Genomic DNA, 18,128 nt, shown 5'->3' on the forward strand with positions numbered 1-18,128 from the left:
TGCAGGTGCCTCTGCAGCATTTTTAATAATGGCCAGACCTTTTAGCCTGTGCCTGATGCTGATTTTGCATGAACAGCATCCCACTCATATGCTAGCCATGGCCTCCCACAGCCCTTTGAGGGGAGCCATGGTTATGGACTGTAAGGGTACAGCAAGGCCTGCTCTCTCCCTTCAGTCATTTACACCAATGCTGAGACTCACTGCACTTCACCGAGCTTTACCACACATAATCCTGCCTCATGGCATCTCATCCTGCCTCATGGCACCTCAGGCCTCATTTTCTTGTGAACCTAACTTGGGGTTACCCCAAATTCATTGTAAGTGATAAGAGTTTGCAGCACAAACAAGGATAATTTTAAGCCAACACATCACAGGTGTAGTAGAGTTGGCAATATATTCTTCATCCTTTTTACCTGCAAAGAGTTACTGAAAATGAGTAGAAAAGATATTTATCATTAAAGACTAAAATTACTGCTGTTTTCTGCAATTATCTAAAACTAAAAAAATTGAGTGCTTTGTTGTTATAAAATTTAAGCAACTCATAATAGTAGCTTCTGAGTCAACACAAATGTTTCAGACTTCTTTATCTATTAGTTCAAATTAGTTCCAAAATATTTAGGAGAAAAGAATGAAACCCAGTTTACAGGGTTTAATTCATGATAAATGTAAGATGAGAATAATTGCTTCAAGTTTAATTTGAAATGTATGAAATAAATCATTTGAGAGAAAAGATGTGAAATAGGGAGTGTTGTTAGTGGGACTGAATGAATGACAGGATAGTTAATACCCTTCCCTTTCTCTTTATATCTCCAAAGGCTACAAAGAGGAAGGAAGCAAGCAAGAGGGAAAATACAACATACCTTGAAACCAACAGGTTCATTGACTACATATTTTGTAATATCTGGGAAAGTTGTAAATGTTAGTTCTCATATTTATCATTTTAGATTTTTCATTCACTTTGCACTTGATATTTAGTTATGCAGTATGCTGTAGTGGCCTCTGCAGAAGACACTTTAAGACAGCAATTTCAAGCAGAATGTCAGCAGTATACCTTGGTTGTCCAGACCCATATGTTGACAGGAGTGACTGCTATATGACCTGAACACACACAATGACACGTGTTGCCTTTTACAATACAACTTGTGTGTACAAAGAGCAAGAATTCATTCCAATGGAGATGAAAACAATATCTATTATCCTTCAGGGGAACCCAGATGAGAAATGAAATGATAAAAATGTTGCTTACAGGGAGAGCAGAAATGCAAGGTGATTGAGGGGTAGGAATCAAAACACCTGAGAGGTGATAGGTGATAGGATGCTGTCCTGATGCATAGGCTAATAACAGGAATGTGAGGAACAGGTAAGAAATTTAACAGAACAGTTATGAAATATGAAAAGGACTATACTGTGAAAAGCCAGCATTTTTAACTTCCAACACTGCTTTAAAATCCTCAGATGAGGCAGAAATTTCTAATTCCAAAACAAACAAAACAACAACAACAAAAACACTTAATGAAACTGTCCAAATTTAATTGATAGACAGAGGCAACCTTGACTTATCTTAAAGCCAAACTACTGCAACCAAATGGCCCTGATAGGTCTCTTCATTTTGTTTTACAGGGTGATCCTCTCTGGAACACCAACTTGAAAAGAAGCAGCCAGTGACAGAATTGTCAGATAGAAGCTGTCTTTCTGATATTGCTGACAGATAGAAGCAATAGTGATAGAATTGTCAATTTCAGCAAAGTTTTTTAAGAGTAACACAATGAATCTAGGAACTAGAATCTAGCTAACATTAAAGGAGGATGGCAAGGATAATCATTAGAGGATACTCATACCAGGGCAGTAACTAAGCGTAACAGCTGTATTCCAGTATTTCTGAAAGTTAACCCTAGCTAATACATGATCCTAAGAAAGGTGCTAACACTTTCCCTTTGTGTTGTGTATATGTGTTGTTCCATTGTTTCTTGGAGATATAATTAAAAAATAATAATCTGATTCTGAAGTCTATAGAGTACTGATAAAAGCTTACAGAGGTTAATGGCTTATGATTGCTAATATTTCAGAGTAATTTCTCCAAAATTCACAAGTCACATGGTTTTCAATTGGTCAGGTTCTTTGAGACGTGGCTCAACATGTATAGAAGGTTAAATGCTATTTCCTGAGTAGTTAGAATGTGAGAGTAATGAGTGAATCCTATGTCCTTTCTGATGCTAAGACTGCTGAGGTGTGTCAGCATCAGACAGTCCTCTTAAAGGCGGCCATGGCATGCTGCACAGAATTCCCATCTGTGGAGAGCTTCAGCACACCTTGGCACCTGCCACACTTTCAGTGTCCTTTTCCTCACCAGATAACCACTAACCTCTCGACTAAAGGTGATCTTTTTTCACACCACTGATTTCTCACCTAAAGAGTGTGAAATGTCCACAAAGGACAGGTCATACATGTCAGAACATCAGGTAGGACCATCTGTACATCCTCCTGTAACATCTGCACATCTTTCAAAATACCTGCAAGCTAACAGGGTGTGGGGTGGTGACATTCAGAGGCCACTCAGGCTAAGTACAGGCACTAGTTAGGGAGGCTTAGCGGGGTCAGCATAGACATCAGGATCACATCCTCCATGTTGCGATGTCTTCCAACATGGTTCCTCCATGTAAACCAAAGCTGAGATTGTGCTATAAAGCCACTATTTGTGACTTAAAATATTAAAGAGTTAGAATATTAAAATTCAAAAAAGACAGGACAAAATAAGTGCTGCATTTTTTATCACAGAAGATGAAGCTAGGGCTTTGGATGGGCAACAGATTTATTCTGCATTTTTATAGTCCTAATTCTGAACTAATTTGGTTTGCAGTGATTGTACTCTGGCTTTACAAGCCTTAGCCATTTCCCTGTCCTAACTAGTCCTCTAGCACAGTATCTATTCTGGTCTATTTAAAAAGGAGAAACACATAATTGCATTTTCCAGACCTTTGCTCTTTCTGCCTTGAAGGGATCCTGCCAAACCAATAATACCCAGAGAAGGGAAAAAAATATGCCTTGGCACTTTTTGGATTCTTAAATATTTGTTTTAACTAGCATCAACATGCCTTTAAAGTTATTTTTTCATAGTAGGCTAGAAATCCCACATATGCTTCTGAAAAAAATAAAAAAATAAAAAAATAAAAAAAAAAGGAAAAAGTATAATGGGAAGGGAGGTGTTTTGCACCAGGAGATTCTGATTGTTGTTATCCCAATAAGAGGTGCACCAAGACAGTGCATTATCAAGGCAGTGTACAGCATTATTTAAAAGGTATTTATCAGAGTTAACAAAAAAAAAAAAAAAGAGAGAGAGAGAGAGAGAAAAAGAATAGTATAATTAACCTTACCTCCCTTCAGATGCCAGGAATCCCAAGCTAGCTGAGCATCATCAGATAGGCCTCTGTACAGAAAGCAGCACACTGCAGACCCTGTCTGCGGAAAAGGTATCCCCATGTTGGTCATTTGAGTCATTATAGTATTTTCTTACAAGAAGACAACTCTATTAACTATTTCTACTGCCAAACAGAAAAGATGTTCACATGAAGACTTCCTGCTGTGGTTTTAGATAATGGCAAGGATAAAGATGGATAAATAGATAAAGGCACATGTGTTGTAACTGCCAAGTCCCAAGTGGAGGCTGCCTGCAGGCTACTCTCAATGAGCTGGCTGAGTTTATCCTGCAGCTGAGGGCATCTGCACCACAACACAAGCCTGAGGAGACCTGGCCTCCAGCAAACCAGGGTGCTCTAAGAGACTGAAAGACCTTGGGAGACTCCTGTGAGAGACTGGCTGCAAAAGCAGGTTAGATACCCACAGGCAAGTGCAGGTAAGTGCCCCAGTCTCAGAATGAATCTCGCCCCAGTGCGAGATTTTGGAGCTAGGGCCTCACTGCCAGCCAAATCAGAGTAGTGAACACCCTGGGTTGTTAAAAATGCTGCTTTTTGAAAAATATTGTTAAACATCAGCCAGAACGAATCTGTCATTTTTCACTTCCTTAGGTCATGCAGAATCTCTACATTCAAAATCTAGCTAGTACAAGTCATTATGGGCAAGTCGGACTTTCTGATTTTGTCTGATCTCATTTGCAAATGTTGGATTCTGTTACAAATATCCTACTTCCAGAAATTATTTCTAGGCAAACATAATGCTGTAACTACCAAGTGACAGCTTCAACAGTCCTGCCAAGGTGGCAGCTCCTCCCAAGGAGCTCATTCTGGATTATTAAAAGCTATTGATTTTTGACATAGCAGGGACTGTATTCATGTAGTAAAACAAATACATGAACTAAATGTAAGGAAGAAAACTTCTCTCAAGTATTTTCTTTTTTGACACCATTCTGTAAGCACTTCTCAGCAAGAATGGAGAAAAACCATCAGCAGCCCAATTCCTACATGGAATCCTTTGCTAGAAGCAGTTCAATAGCTATCATGAGGTAGAAAAGCACACAGTCACTGCCAGGCAGCAGGATAATGATGTCACAGGATCACTAGTGGAAATAAAGCATTCCTATCGAAAAATTAAAATAAATTTGTATTTGCTGACTCCCACCAGAGGTCAGTCACATCATAGGAATAAAATTAAAGTCAGCAAAGTTTTAGATACTCATTGATTCTACACACAGTAAAAATTGAAACTCCATTTTTGACCCATTTTAAAGTTATATTTCTACTTGTTTTATTGTTTCATTCATATCCAGGGTAAATGCTTTCTATCTTGATTTAATAAAGCAAGTAATGGAGAAACTATAGAACTCTGGTAAGAAAAGGAACAACTAGCTGAATAAACTCTAGTTTGGCTTTCAGTGGTGGAAAAAGAGCAAGACACATTTCTGTAAAAAACTAAGGCTCTGGTAACTGTAACTAATGCTCCAGATAAGATTTTGTGCGGCAGAAGTGGATGGCAATAAGCTAACACATTTCACCATGATACATTTCCTGATCTCAAAGGCACAGAGAAGTTAGAACTAGGATTTGTTCTTAGTAGTGCAGTAGTGACACCTTGCATAAAGGAGTCTGTATGCATGCCTAAATCATGACTCTTGGCAGTTACAGAAAAGAAAGCAATTACAGCAAAAAATTTCTCTGTCAGGTGGTATGTGTTGGAGCTGTATGCTTTCCATCCAGTAAACCGTATATAAAGTGAGATTCTATCTACTTCCACTCAATTTCTTCTGCTAATAAATAAATAAATAAATCTATTGGAAGTGTCAGGAATTACATAGCAGGACAGCAGACAGCACCCATCTCCTCAGGCAATGGATGCTTTTTATCCAGAGACTGGAATAAGTAAACAGTTTTTTTCTTATTTGAACACTACCTGAATAAATTCCAACTGCAGGATGTTGAGTTAGCTTTAAATAAAGAAATTAAGAACTGCCTTTGGAGTTGTCATTCCTCAGTTTGTAGGCTATTCCCCCACTATTTGTATTGCATTCATATAAATAACAGCACTGGTGACACAGTGAGTTGAATCAGGAGACCATTCTGACTGAAAAATAATCCAAGGAGAAACAGTTGTTAAGTAAACAAATTTTCCCGATGCAAGTCAGCATCCAGCTGCACAAACTGAAGGAAGGAAAAAGTAGAAGTGGAAAGCAATGAAGTGGGAAGGGGCATAACTGAATAGGGCTACAAAGCTGGTGAAGGTCCTGGAACACAAGCCCTATGAGGAGCAGCTGAGGGAACTGGGGTTGTTTAGTCTGGAGAAGAGGAGGCTCAGGGGACACCTTATTGCTATCTACAACTACCTGAAAGGAAGGTGTGGGGAGCTGGGGGTTAGCCGCTTCTCACCGATAACTAGTCATAGGACTAGAAAAGATGGCCTCAAGTTGTGCCAGGGGAGGTTCAGGTTGGAAATGAGGAGACATTTCCTCTCAGAAAGAGCAGTCAGGCACTGGAACAGGTTGCCCAGGGAGGTGGTGGAGTTACTGTCCCTGGGGGTGTTCAAGGAAAGGTTGGACCTGACGCTTAGGGACGTGGTTTAGTGGGTGACATCGGTAATAGAGATGGTTGGACCAGGTGATCTTGGAGGTCTTTTACAGCCTTAATGATTCTTTGATTTTATAAATGAGCGTTGTTGTCCAGTGAACACCTGTGGACTGAAAGCCTGCAAGAAGTACCTGATGGTTCCAGGTGGGTGGCATTAGATCCAGGAGAGTGAATGTCGTGACTCACTGCTGATGGGATTATTCTGTGTGTAACGTGGGCTCTACAAACGAGGCACGGATACAGCTCAATAGCTCAGGATTCCTGTCGTCTTAAAATACATAACTTTTTCTATGATCGGACTGGGGCTGAGTAAATATTTTTTAACTGGAAATTTTTAAGTTTTTAACAACGAGAAGTTTTGAAAACGAGGGCTGGGCGCACAACCAGCCCCTTAGCTTCTACCGGACGCCCCATGGGCCGTGCAGCCAGCGCCCTTCGGGGATCCTACCGGTCCCCGGGGCACTCCAACCCCTCCGAGCCGCCGCCAGCGGCGCTGCCATGACAGAGCGGCGGGTAACCGTCACCTGCCCTCCCCGCTGCCGGCCGTTAACGGCTCCAATCGGCGCGCAGCGGGGGCGGGCCGCCCGGGTTGCCGGGGCGACGGGGCTGGGGCGCCCCTGCGCGGCGGCGGCGCTGGCGGTGGGGCTGCGGGCGGGCAGGTGAGGGCCGGGGCGCGGGCACCGGGGAGTCCTCCGGGGGTGTCTTGGGGGGAGCCCGGGGTTGCGCTGGGGTTCGGGCCGCCCTGCTGCTGTGTGCGTTGTCTCCGCGGGTGTGGTTGCGTGGAAACGGACGCTTAAAACCGCGGAAACCGGGGGGGGGGGAGCGGTCTTTGGAAGGGGTAAAAAGGCTGGAGCTGCTCGTCCTGCCCCTGGAGGGAAGGAGGGAGAGCTCTGGGGTTCGCCCTGCTTCCCTCGGCTGGGAGGGACAGAGCTGGATCGGGACAGAAACAAGCACGGAGAATTAAAAAATTCTCCAAGTGCAAAAGCAAGGTACGCGCTAAGCAAACAAAGCTCGTGAAGGCCAGCTGAAGCAGGCTTTGCAGATCAAGAAGTAAATATTTAAAGCTGTTTCTTATTCAATAATTCTTCTAATGTCTTAGGGCTGTTGTTTTACGGAGAGCTGGTGTGCTTTGGAAGGCTTGAAAGCAGCAGGTGTGAGTGACGTTGAAGGCTGAGGGAGCTCTTTGGTTGCTTGGGATGCTGTAGTAAAGGTCGCAGTCCTGAATTTTAAAGGCAGTAAGGGGCACGGTGCGCTTAATTGTCTTAAATACACCATGATGTAGATCACATATAGCTGAAAATGTTTTTTTGTCACGCAGACTGTCTGTTTCAGGAATATCTTTCCGGTGGGCATCCACTAAGTCTTTCAAAAACGTGGTTAGAAAGTCCAATGTGCCTCTGATTCGTTCTGGGGTTTAAACCTCTGCTAGAAGTGTAGAGCTTGCTGTTTATATATGCCTTGTTCAAGATTTTTGTCATGACATTCTGCAGTTTTCTGCTATTCATAAGGGCATTTAGGGGCAAGAATTCTGATAATGAACACACATAGTAAGTAATCAGATGTTCCTCCAACTTTAGCAAAGTCTTATTTTGCGTATATAATTCATGGCAAGGCATAATTCCCATTGTTTTAAAGTTGCTAACCTTTGCACTTTTTTGGTAGCATACAAATAAGTGGAATTCCCTTAGGTTGTGCCATTTCCAAAGAACTTTTTGCCTGTGCCCTTCTTGCCTGACTAAAGGCACAGCTGTATACGTTACTGATATACACTTAAGGTGTATGTTAGAGAACAAGCACCTTGTGTGAATCAGTTATGTTAGCTTTTGTGTTTTGTATATCAAAATCTTCAGTTAAGACCATAGACATCTCTGGCTAATTGTTGTAATCCATATAGGGACACGATGATCCAAACAATTTGAGAAGAAACATAGGTGATATAGAGTAATACTAATGATAAAGTATTAAGGTACCTTGCAGGCATTGTTTTACTTAATGATTTATTGTTAATGTATTAATTACTCTCCCTCACAAGATATCTATTATTTTCTTTCATCTCTTTGTTTCAACCAGTGTCATTCTGTGCACTCTACTGCAGCAAATCTGGGACTCACGGGGCAGCTCTGGCTATTTAAAGGACCCAAAACACAGTGATAGAACTGTAATTGAGTCCTCTGCTGTAAGGAAAACTTTCCTATAGAAAGAACAACATAAGTCCTCATTGTCTAGGGATCTATTTAACTCTGTGGGCCAATATTTATTTCTAGCAGCACTAATAAAAGATAGCGTAGGGAAATATTTCTTCTTCCTGCAGTCCCTAAGTCAGAATTGACATGCACAATACTACTGCAAATCCTGGTGAAGATACAGCGTAACTTATATTTTGCTGTTTGGCTTCTTTTGTATATGCAGTAAAAGAAGAGATGTAAGCATCAACACAGCGTTGAAATTACAACAACTGCTTATAAGAGCTGAGAATTCACCAGTAGGATATAGGTACTTCAGTGACATAAAGTGTCATTCAGGATAGCAGTTATTTATGGTAGCAGCTGAGCTATGCTCTGGGTATTGGAGGAAGACAGAAGCTTTGTACGGTATTTTTCCACATTTAAGTACTATAATAACTACACCCTGGCTGAATCCATTAGGGCTGTTTATTCCTTATCCTGTTCTGGCACAGATTGGAGAAGTTGTTTTTGCTGCTGTGTGCGGCAATTTGATGGACTCTTAAATCCAATCTCTACCTGCAGTTTGTTTTAGTCAATGGAATTTATTGCATACTTTTGATTTATGTTTGAAGATCTTCAGTTTTGTTTCTGTCTTGGATATGGTTGTTCACATTACTTGCTTTGGTTGCACAACATTTTTTTCGCCTCTTATTCGGTAGCTTCTTAATGAGACGTAAACTTCCTAGCTCGCTGATAGCCTGGACCCTAATCTCTGGTTTAGACTTTTCTGTTTTTTCTTCTGCAATCTGGTTAAAGAATTATTTTGTTGTTGTTAGAGTTGTTTTTTTTGTTTGTTTGTTTGTTTTTCCTTCATGCAGGCAAATCAAGATGTAAGAGCACTAATTAATGCTACAGTTTTCATTCTCTTAACTTTTTTTTTCTAGTTGCTACCAATTCTCTGAAAACAGCAGTATTGGGACACTGCTGATGAGGGAATGAAAGAGGATAAATCAGATCCCAGAGATAAATTTCATAAATAAGTTGATATGCCAGGATATAAAACTAAGACGTCCTGTACTCAAGTGTGAGGTTAGGGTTGAACAGGGCTCTGTGATTGTTACTAACTACAGAATGTTTTCTGTACCTAACTTGCTAGTTTTGAACATGCAGGTGGTTGTATCCCCTTTAGATTTCCAGAGAATGGAGTACAGTCTTGTTGCATGTAAAGTGTTTTCTGGTGACCGTGCTTCTTTTGCTTCTGTGGTTGTTAGGGCACGTGTGGCCCCTCAAATGTCTGAATTGTTAAATCTGCGAACTGCCCTCTAAAAATTGTTAGGGCAAAAGAGCTCAGTGGTTTAGCACATTGTGTTGGAGACAAACATAATCCAGTTTTCACAGTAAAAACATCTTGGTCTTGCCTGTGTCCAGCTTTACCTAGCTTTCCAAATTTGGGTTGTCAATTAGCATTGGCAGATCTGAGAGAGGGTACAGTTTGATGACAGACAGCTGGATGCCATCCACACTTTGTCTATTCAACTTCTCAGCTCACCAAAATCTGTTAATGACTACAAAGAGGTGATGAATAGCACAGGGACACGACCAAGCTCTGAGGGATTTTAAATACTTGCTTTGAGCTTCACAGATAGACAGAATTATTTTTTTTCATAAATTTTGTCCTACTCAAAAAATATGTTTTTGTGGGCATATTTGTTCTTCAGATACTGAAAATTGGTTTTTGCGAAGTAAAGTTCTTGGCATGTTGAGATAAATAATCTGAGGAAATGCTTTTGTTATTTCTAATTTATATTTAAGGATCATTTCTATGGCAGATAGAAAGTGCCATTATCTTAACATCCAAATCAGAAAAATACATTTTTAAAAGTTATTATTAAAATATTTTCTTTCAAATGTGTTCATTAGCACTCCAGTCAGAGACTTGCACTACCATTGTCTAAACTCTTTTCTTTGAAAAACACGTTAGAATGGAATGACTTGCATTCTAGCTAGACACATCCTATGGATGTGATACATCAAATACATGTACTGTCTTTCTTGCTGTGTTAACTGTCTGCTGGTAAACAAATGGGTACTTCAGCTTTGTGGAATTCCAAATTTAGCACGTGTGCAGTGATTTGGTAACTGAGACAAATAATTGAGTACAGACTTAGCTTTAGGTTATAAGGTTAGATTATAGCTTTTCTCAACACATAAGCAGTGTGCCCTTTTTTTTTTTCTTCTAAGAAATTTAAAAATAAGAGCTATATGAATTTCCAATTTCTTAAAAGTTGTATATGCTCTTCACTGAATTTGAATGGAGACATCTAGCAATGGAGCAATAGTAACAATGACACTGCATATATAAACATAATTGTTTTTTCTTAACAGGTGTTAAAGTTTTTTACTTAAAATGAAAAAAAAGGAAAAAAAAAATGACCAAAAGTTTAGTTGAATTTGTTTTTCAGGATCCAGTTAGGAAGATATGTGATCAAATCCAATCCACTGCTATTGTTGGCAGCTAGAGCCTAATCTTCATGAACTGATAAAGCTCCATCTTCAGCTGCGTGAGTAGATGTGTCTGAATTAATCCCATATACTTTATGAGATTGCAAAGTGCACAGAATTGCTCATTGTGGCTGAGGTGAAGTCTTGAAAGGCAAATAATCTGAAAAGTTTCAGTAGTAGGGTGGGAAGTTCCTTTTCATTCTTGTGTGTTTGTCTGGAGGACTACATAACAACAAACCATTTTTTGTTAGTTTGGGAATGCCACTTCCCAGAAATGTAGTGAGTGTCTTGATTTATTTTTTGTGTTTTTGTTTGTTTTGTTTTGTTTTATTTTTGTTGTTGTTGTTTTTTCCCTCAGGTATCATAATTTCTGACTAAGAGGTTAAAAAGTAAAAGTATTGCTTCTATTCTTTATTTGCCTGCTGTGTATCTGAGAACTTAACTTCTTTATGTGATAACCTTAATGGAAACTGGTGCTGACACCGAGGTACATACTGGTATTGAGGGAATTCTGCTCTTTTAAAACAGAGTAATGTTGACCACCAAGTCCGAGTTAATATCTGGCACTTCAGGCTGCTCTTTTCTTATTTTGCTTTGTGTATTTCTTGATTTAACAATTCTAGCTTCTGCATTTATTGTATTAATAACTGTGGGGAAACAATTCGTTAATCCAGGCAAGAAGGGCATGGGTCGTCTGGGTTATAAGCTTCTTAAGGAATTGGGATTTTTATTTTAGGTCTCTGTAATCTCTTGAGGATTTGATAGTTGCTGTAACAGCACAGCTGGAAGGCTTTGTATGATAAGGTCCTAAGGAGCACAGCTGATGAAATGTGCTGCTGCAGTACTGAATTGTGGTGTGAACAATACATCTTTTATTCCCCTTCCCACGTTGTTGTTGTTTTTTTTTTTTTCCTTGGTACACTGCACTGTCTGACATGAAACTTAGGAGCATACCAAAATAAAATGTTATTACCTGCATAAGGAATAAATAATCAGATCTATGAGACTATCCTGAGGGAGAGAAAAGAAGCATTCCGATGAATTAGGGAAAATCAGGCTTTCTAGATTTCCCAGCCCGCACTGGTTGCTGTAGACGAGCCTTTCAGGCTGCTGGCTGTGATGGAAATACAGTACTTCTGTGTGTTTTTGTTTTTTAATGTTGTTAAACATAGGATGTTCTGCATTTGCAAAGGTTGTGGCCACTCCTCCTCTGCCAGTTGAAGCCACTCCCTACATAACCCAAACACGTTACACTCCATGATTCTGAAGGTATTTTACATTTTTAACACTAGCTTTTGTGCACTGAACCACATTTCTTACAGACAGTACATTTTGGAGGAAAAAAAAAAAAAGAAAAAAGAGGAAAAAAAATCTTTTTTTTTTTTTTTTAGGAGGCAAATAATGATTCAAACAGCACCTCATTTTCAGATCTCAGAAGCACTGTAAAATCAAGCTTGAAACACTGACCAGCTTTAATTTAAATACAGCAATATATAATTCAGTCATTGTTTTAGTGCTGGTTTCTGTGTTCAAATTCAGAATCGAATACATAGATAGCATGTAAATTACTGCTAATGGTATTTCAGATTATATATTTAAGAATTTAAAGCTTTTTGGGGATAGAATCATGTCACAGAGTTCAGATCTGATCTCTGGGTAGCTTGTAGTTTTGAATAAATTTTAGCACTGAACTCATCGTACTTGCATATGTTCAGGTTCTGTATTTTTAATTTCCACTGTGCCTTCTGTCATGGCTTGGATGACTTACATTTCCCACTGGTTTGATGAAGATGATTGGTATGAAGGACAACAACGAGTAAGATTTGTTTAAATTAATATTTTCTCTTTTAATCTCCATTGTTTCTCTTCTTTAAGCTGCTGTTTATTACATTACTAGTACCAAAATTAATGTTTCCATGGTGCTAAGAAGGGATTTTTTTTAGTAATTTTAATGGGGTCTAGAATCATAGATAATGACATCTAAAATGATTTTAAAATGTTTCTACTTGGATGAAATATATTGGAAGTTTGGTGGACAGCTGTTTGTATTTTTAGTTTGCATACTTTAATGACTAGAATCCTTTAATATATGATGAGATAGAAATCAAGCACTTAAGCCTCTCATATGAGGAGGAAATAATATACTGTGCATGGAATAAGCTAATTATAGGTGTTAATTGAATAAAACCAAGCAAAACTGGGGGAGATGAAATTCATCTAGGTTCATTTCCAAGTTGTACCTTGGATATTTGTGCGTTTTTTTTCCTAACATTTTTCTGAAGAGGAGGAGTGGTTACTATAGCAACATTTGCAGGATATCTTGAATTCTTTTTATGTTTATTAACTGCATGCCTTGGGCAAGCTTGATCTACTGCTGCTTTCATAGATTCAGGGTGAGAAGTGAACATAAGTCACGTTTCTTGCACTGTATTAAGCTCCTTTACATAACCATGTATTTTTGTAATTTCTATTCCTCATTTTGATAGTATGTTCTTAGCTATTGGATCAGAATGTAGATGATGCTACTGAAACATAAGGGACAGCAGCTTTTTTAATTGTATTGTCATGTATCACTTGGTAATGCCATTTATATGTTTGTAAATATTTAAAAACTATCAGATTTTTAATGCTTTTTCAACTGTTGTAATTTTACATGTCTCTTACCATATGAATGTCTCAGATGCGGAATAATCTGTTAACAGCTGTTCATCAGGGACTCGGATGTAAGATGTATCCAGAGGTAAATTTGTCTGATATCACAAGTGCTTTCTTGGCAAGTAGCCAGCACAAAAGCAATCTTCTGGTGATTGTGGTAGCTCTGGGTTGGAAGATGAGAACAGAATTCTTATGGAGGGTATGAGATGTTTTATAGCGAGATAAGACATGGTTATAAGTATTATATAAGGCATCTGAAAGCTGGAGTTCTGGTACCAGATTAATAAGTAATTCTCTAGTTTTGTTACCACTGTTATGTATCTCAGTTTGACTGTATGTAGCTCAAGATTCCCGGAGATGTGCTAATGAATCATCAGTCTTTCTTCTTAGTCTGTTTCAAACCCTAGTATTTCTATTTAGATTGTAAAGTTGCACATTAAAAGATACTCTCATTAAACCGTACAAGTAGTGTAGTCAAAGTCAAGAATGCTCCTTTGTAAAACTTTTGCCAAGTTAGTTTTTGTAATGTTAAATCATTATCCTTACATTTTCTAAGCAGGGTATCTGTCTTAGATTAATGTTTTTGACTTTAATTTCAGATAAGAATTTGTATCTGCTTTAAAATTCTTATAGCTGTGATGATGAGATGCTTCTCTGTATGTTGTGGAAGAGGAATTTGAAACTGTGGAGGGTTTATGAGTGTGGTTTATAAATATAAAAGGACATCCTTAGCGATGTTTTCATAGCTAGTCAAAGTGGCTGAGTTAAAACTTCATGCAACAGCTACTTTATTGTAATTTCTAATACCCGAGTGCTTGGCTTTGAAATAGCATTCTGTTACTGTCGATTCCCATGGATATGATTATATACTTCAGACCTGAAATATAAAGAGAGACATTTGATCAAAATTGTTTCAAAAATTAATATTTTTTTTTGTCATTTACTACATATCCGTGCCCCATGTCATCAGACATGGGCAAAAATACCACTTTGCAGAAGGACAGTTTTGATTATAATTGCACAAATGATGTATTTGTGCTTGTACAAAGGGATTAGGGGAGCAAGAGAATGGAAGAATCTCTGTTTACTGAGTTGAGACGTAGTACTTTGGCTCTGTGTTTATTGTGGAGGTTTAAAATCATTGTGAAAACTAGTAGAAAGTTTTGCTTAAAAAAAAAAAGCGTGCTTTTCCTAGTCAGTGTCTGAATAATTATGTTCATTTTGAACACTTGTTAGGTTGTTTTCCATGTGTTAGGAGATTTGCAGCCTGCATTTGCATGTCATGAATCTAGCCTGGGTTTCTGATATTTTTGAAGAATCTTGCTGAAATTCAAAGCCTTTTTCAATTTTTCAGTACACTGAAAATGGCATTGTCTTCTTGCCTTTAGTTATTCCTCTGACCCTGCAGGAGCCACAGCTGATCTGTGTGCTGTGAATTGTGTACAGAAATAGAAAACTTTTCTGATTTTTTATTTTTTTGCAGAGAAGCATACAGTCTTTCTGTCTGTAAGCTGGTCATTGATAAACTAACAACCAACCTGACACTTTAACAAGCAGTAGGACTACCTAGGTTGAATCCTGCTGGGAAGTATGAAATACTTCTGTAAACAGCATTAAATATGTAAATCCACATAGTTATTCTACATTGTGACTGTCAGGATTAATGTAGGTGATCTTCACTCATCTTTTCCTCAGAAATGATTTCTTGAAGCACTACATGTACAGTCTTGGTAAGACTACTTAGAGATCTATTTTAGCAACAGCAATTTGATTTTCTGTATCAGTAATTGAAAATTCTTTAGAATTTCAGGGTACTCCACACATAGTAGAAGGATTTTTTGTTTAAAGGGAGTAGTTTAACTGATATAGACATATCTGGTTCCTAAACAAGTAAAATTGATATATGACGTAGCCATCTATTTCTTTGTTTCTAACCTTTATTTCCTGTGGATCTACTTAAATCCATGACAGGTGTTCTTTGACAATATTCATCGGTTTTTCCTAGTGTCAGTCAAACTTCTCAGTCAGATTCTTCATAGTGTAAGATTTCTTCTCATCTTCTGATGTGATTACTTTTACTTTTGAGGTCCCCCAAAGTCATAAATTGATAGAACTAGGTTTTATTGCTAGGATTATGAGATGTGAAATTGTGAATATTCACCTATGTGAATTGGTAGTTTGTACCAATATTTTTCTACTTTTATGAACATTGAATAGAATTCAAAAAATACATTAATTTCTTAATGTTTCTGTAAGAATCATTTGTTTAAAGTATTGGGGAGGTTCATTGTTCAGTTTAGCAGATTTAATTTGTCTTTGACTTCTGAGTTGATTCTTTCACCTAAATCTGGGTAGATTATTAACCAGATTTAATTTCTTAACCTGGCAGTAATGTGCTTGGTGTTTTCCCTTCCCTTTGGAAGAGGACTAGCACTAATTACTCTTACATTCTTGCATAATGCTTGGTGCTACTGAGGCAGGCACAGTCAGGTTGGTGCCTCTTCATGTCTTGAAGACATGAAGAGACTTCTTATTATGCTTAAAGACTTCCATGTTTTTAACAAGGTAAATTCTTTGTCCATTTTCCAGTGCTTATAACTGGCCCAGCTGAATAGGGCAATGAATGTGAAATGCCATGGTTCCTTTTAAGGAGACTTTTTTATGTCAGTAAAGTAGGTCTTTAATTATGACATTATCATTGACATTGACAAAAATGGGGACAATGTACTGGGTGAGAGAGAATACTAGTGTGTGACACCCCTACAGGTGTGACAGCAAGTTTTCCTTTTAAGAAAACATACAGACTTAATTGGAAGATAGTGACGATAGATCTAATGGAAGCAGAAGCACTTGACACCTGAGTACATACAGCTGCTCCAGCAGGATTAACCAGCCTTTTGGTCTATACAGAATGATTAACATATGGATACTGTATATTCACTTCTGTGCTCATGCCACATTGTAGATATACTCATATGGACCCCAAAGGCTCACAGTGTGGGTGCATGTTATTTGTTGTGCTTGGTGGTTTTAAGTTTGGGAATACTCGCAATGTGCAACGTAGCTTCTGATAATTAAAGGGTGCCAAGTGATGGACTTAAAACAGCTGTTATTAATGTGTAAATGTTGCTGTAGTACAGTCAGAAAAAAACAACAAACAATGAAATGCACTGAGTACCTGAAGCAGAGGAAAAGGAATTCGTTTGGAATTAAAATGGTGCCTGTTAAAGAGCTGCAGTTGCCAGGCTACTGACACTGCTGCTGTGTGTGGGGGGTGCGACACAATGCTCAGTCTTTTCTCCTGCATCCTTTAGTAACTGCATTATTCTGTGAACATCAAGGTTTAGTTCCTTCATCTGTCAAGTTAAGTGATTTCATTCGACAGCCAGAACAAGATTTTACATTTTTGGAAGCAGCAAGGTATTGGAATGAACATGGAAATTCTTAAGTGGTTTACAAAAAATGATACCTATGCTAAGGTAGGGATTATTAGGCATTTATCTCTAAGTCATTGATATATAGCCATGTCTATGTATCTAGTCCATTCAGATGTTATTTTTAAATATTACCTCTGTGGTATACAGAATTTCAATTTAATTTTTTCCTATATTTAGCAACAAGGAAGTACTTAAAATGTTGCTGCTCATGCCAATTGAAAAAAAAAAAAAAAGGTTTTTGTTGTCCTCCCTCTTCCCCTCATCTCCTTGGAAACTGTGGGCATCCTTTGATAGTTTTCCCAGTGCAGTATTTTTATATGCACATTTTTTTTCCAGAGTATTCTTCAGAGCCTAATATAATTATTTGTATATCCTTTATTTTGAAAGAAAATATTTTTTAACAAAAGATGAAAAAAATCTCCATTACTTAAAATGCAACATGTATGGTCATATATATGTCTATAATATATATTCATTTATATTGCATTTGTAGATTTTTGCCATTTTACTCATGTTGTTTTGGTGAATGCTGTTTTATCCCACGTACTATATGCATGTCCAACAGAAATCTATAATGGCTGAAAAGATCTGCAGGAAACTGCTTTGATACAAGGTACTTGAGAGACATAACAGTGTTATGCAACTGCAATTTCTTCTTCAAGATACAATTATACTGCATTTCAAAGCAAATGTTTGTTACTAATTACAATATATTTAAAGAATAGGAAACGGGATATATTAACAAGGTTAAAACAGCACATATTAGCAAATAAAGTTTAAAGTGCTTTTTAGAATACAGCTCAAAATATTTTACATATGCAATGTAGTTTCAGTTGTGAATATATTTTTTTTTTAACCTAAGGAAAAAAAAAACTGTATCAGGAATCAAAGTTTAATAATGCTTCTTAGGCACAAGCTACTAACTGGAGTGAAATAATGGAGCGTCACAAAGCAGCATTTTTTATCCAAATGGTAATCTTATTGAAGGGATATTTTCATTTGGATATCAGTTTTTAAGAAAAAATACATAATCAAAAAATGGCTGCTTAAATTTAACTTATGAGTGAGGTTTCTTATGGTGAATTTCTTCAAAAAACATTAAAGTTACCTTTTGTCTTTAAAGTAAATGTGGAATAAAGAGAAAGCATAATCAGATGTGTTCTTTTATTTGGAAAACAGTACTTAGTGCAGCATACCCAGTAAAATTTACAGGCATACATCTAGAATTAGGCTAAAATATTTTTTTAGCCATTTGATGACAATGATTTTTGACCGTGATTAGTGTAGCCTGAAATCTAATCAGTGATGAATGCATTTGGAGATTTAAAATATCCTGAAACTACACAAGTGTCCTAATA

At 37.8% G+C, this 18,128-nt stretch overlaps 1 protein-coding gene across 9 annotated transcripts in view; it reads left to right on the forward strand.

Moving 5' to 3' along the window:
- The first annotated feature begins 6,541 nt into the window (after positions 1–6,541).
- Positions 6,542–18,128, forward strand: part of WDR17 (WD repeat domain 17) — a 55,088-nt gene continuing 43,501 nt past the window's right edge. The window contains exons 1-2 of one of the 9 annotated variants that reach the window (XM_035324111.1): positions 6,654–6,670; positions 12,394–12,494. In XM_035324111.1, coding sequence (XP_035180002.1) covers positions 12,429–12,494 — 66 coding nt within the window. In that variant the 5' untranslated portion in view covers positions 6,654–6,670; positions 12,394–12,428. Of the gene's footprint in view, positions 6,671–10,695; positions 10,738–11,823; positions 11,948–12,066; positions 12,495–12,545; positions 13,072–15,952; positions 16,813–18,128 lie in introns of those variants that run through there. The other 8 variants (XM_035324110.1, XM_035324115.1, XM_035324117.1 and 5 more) reach the window with 8 other exon arrangements.

The sequence above is a fragment of the Oxyura jamaicensis genome, chromosome 4 (genome assembly GCF_011077185.1).
Source record: "Oxyura jamaicensis isolate SHBP4307 breed ruddy duck chromosome 4, BPBGC_Ojam_1.0, whole genome shotgun sequence".
NCBI lineage: Eukaryota > Metazoa > Chordata > Aves > Anseriformes > Anatidae > Oxyura > Oxyura jamaicensis.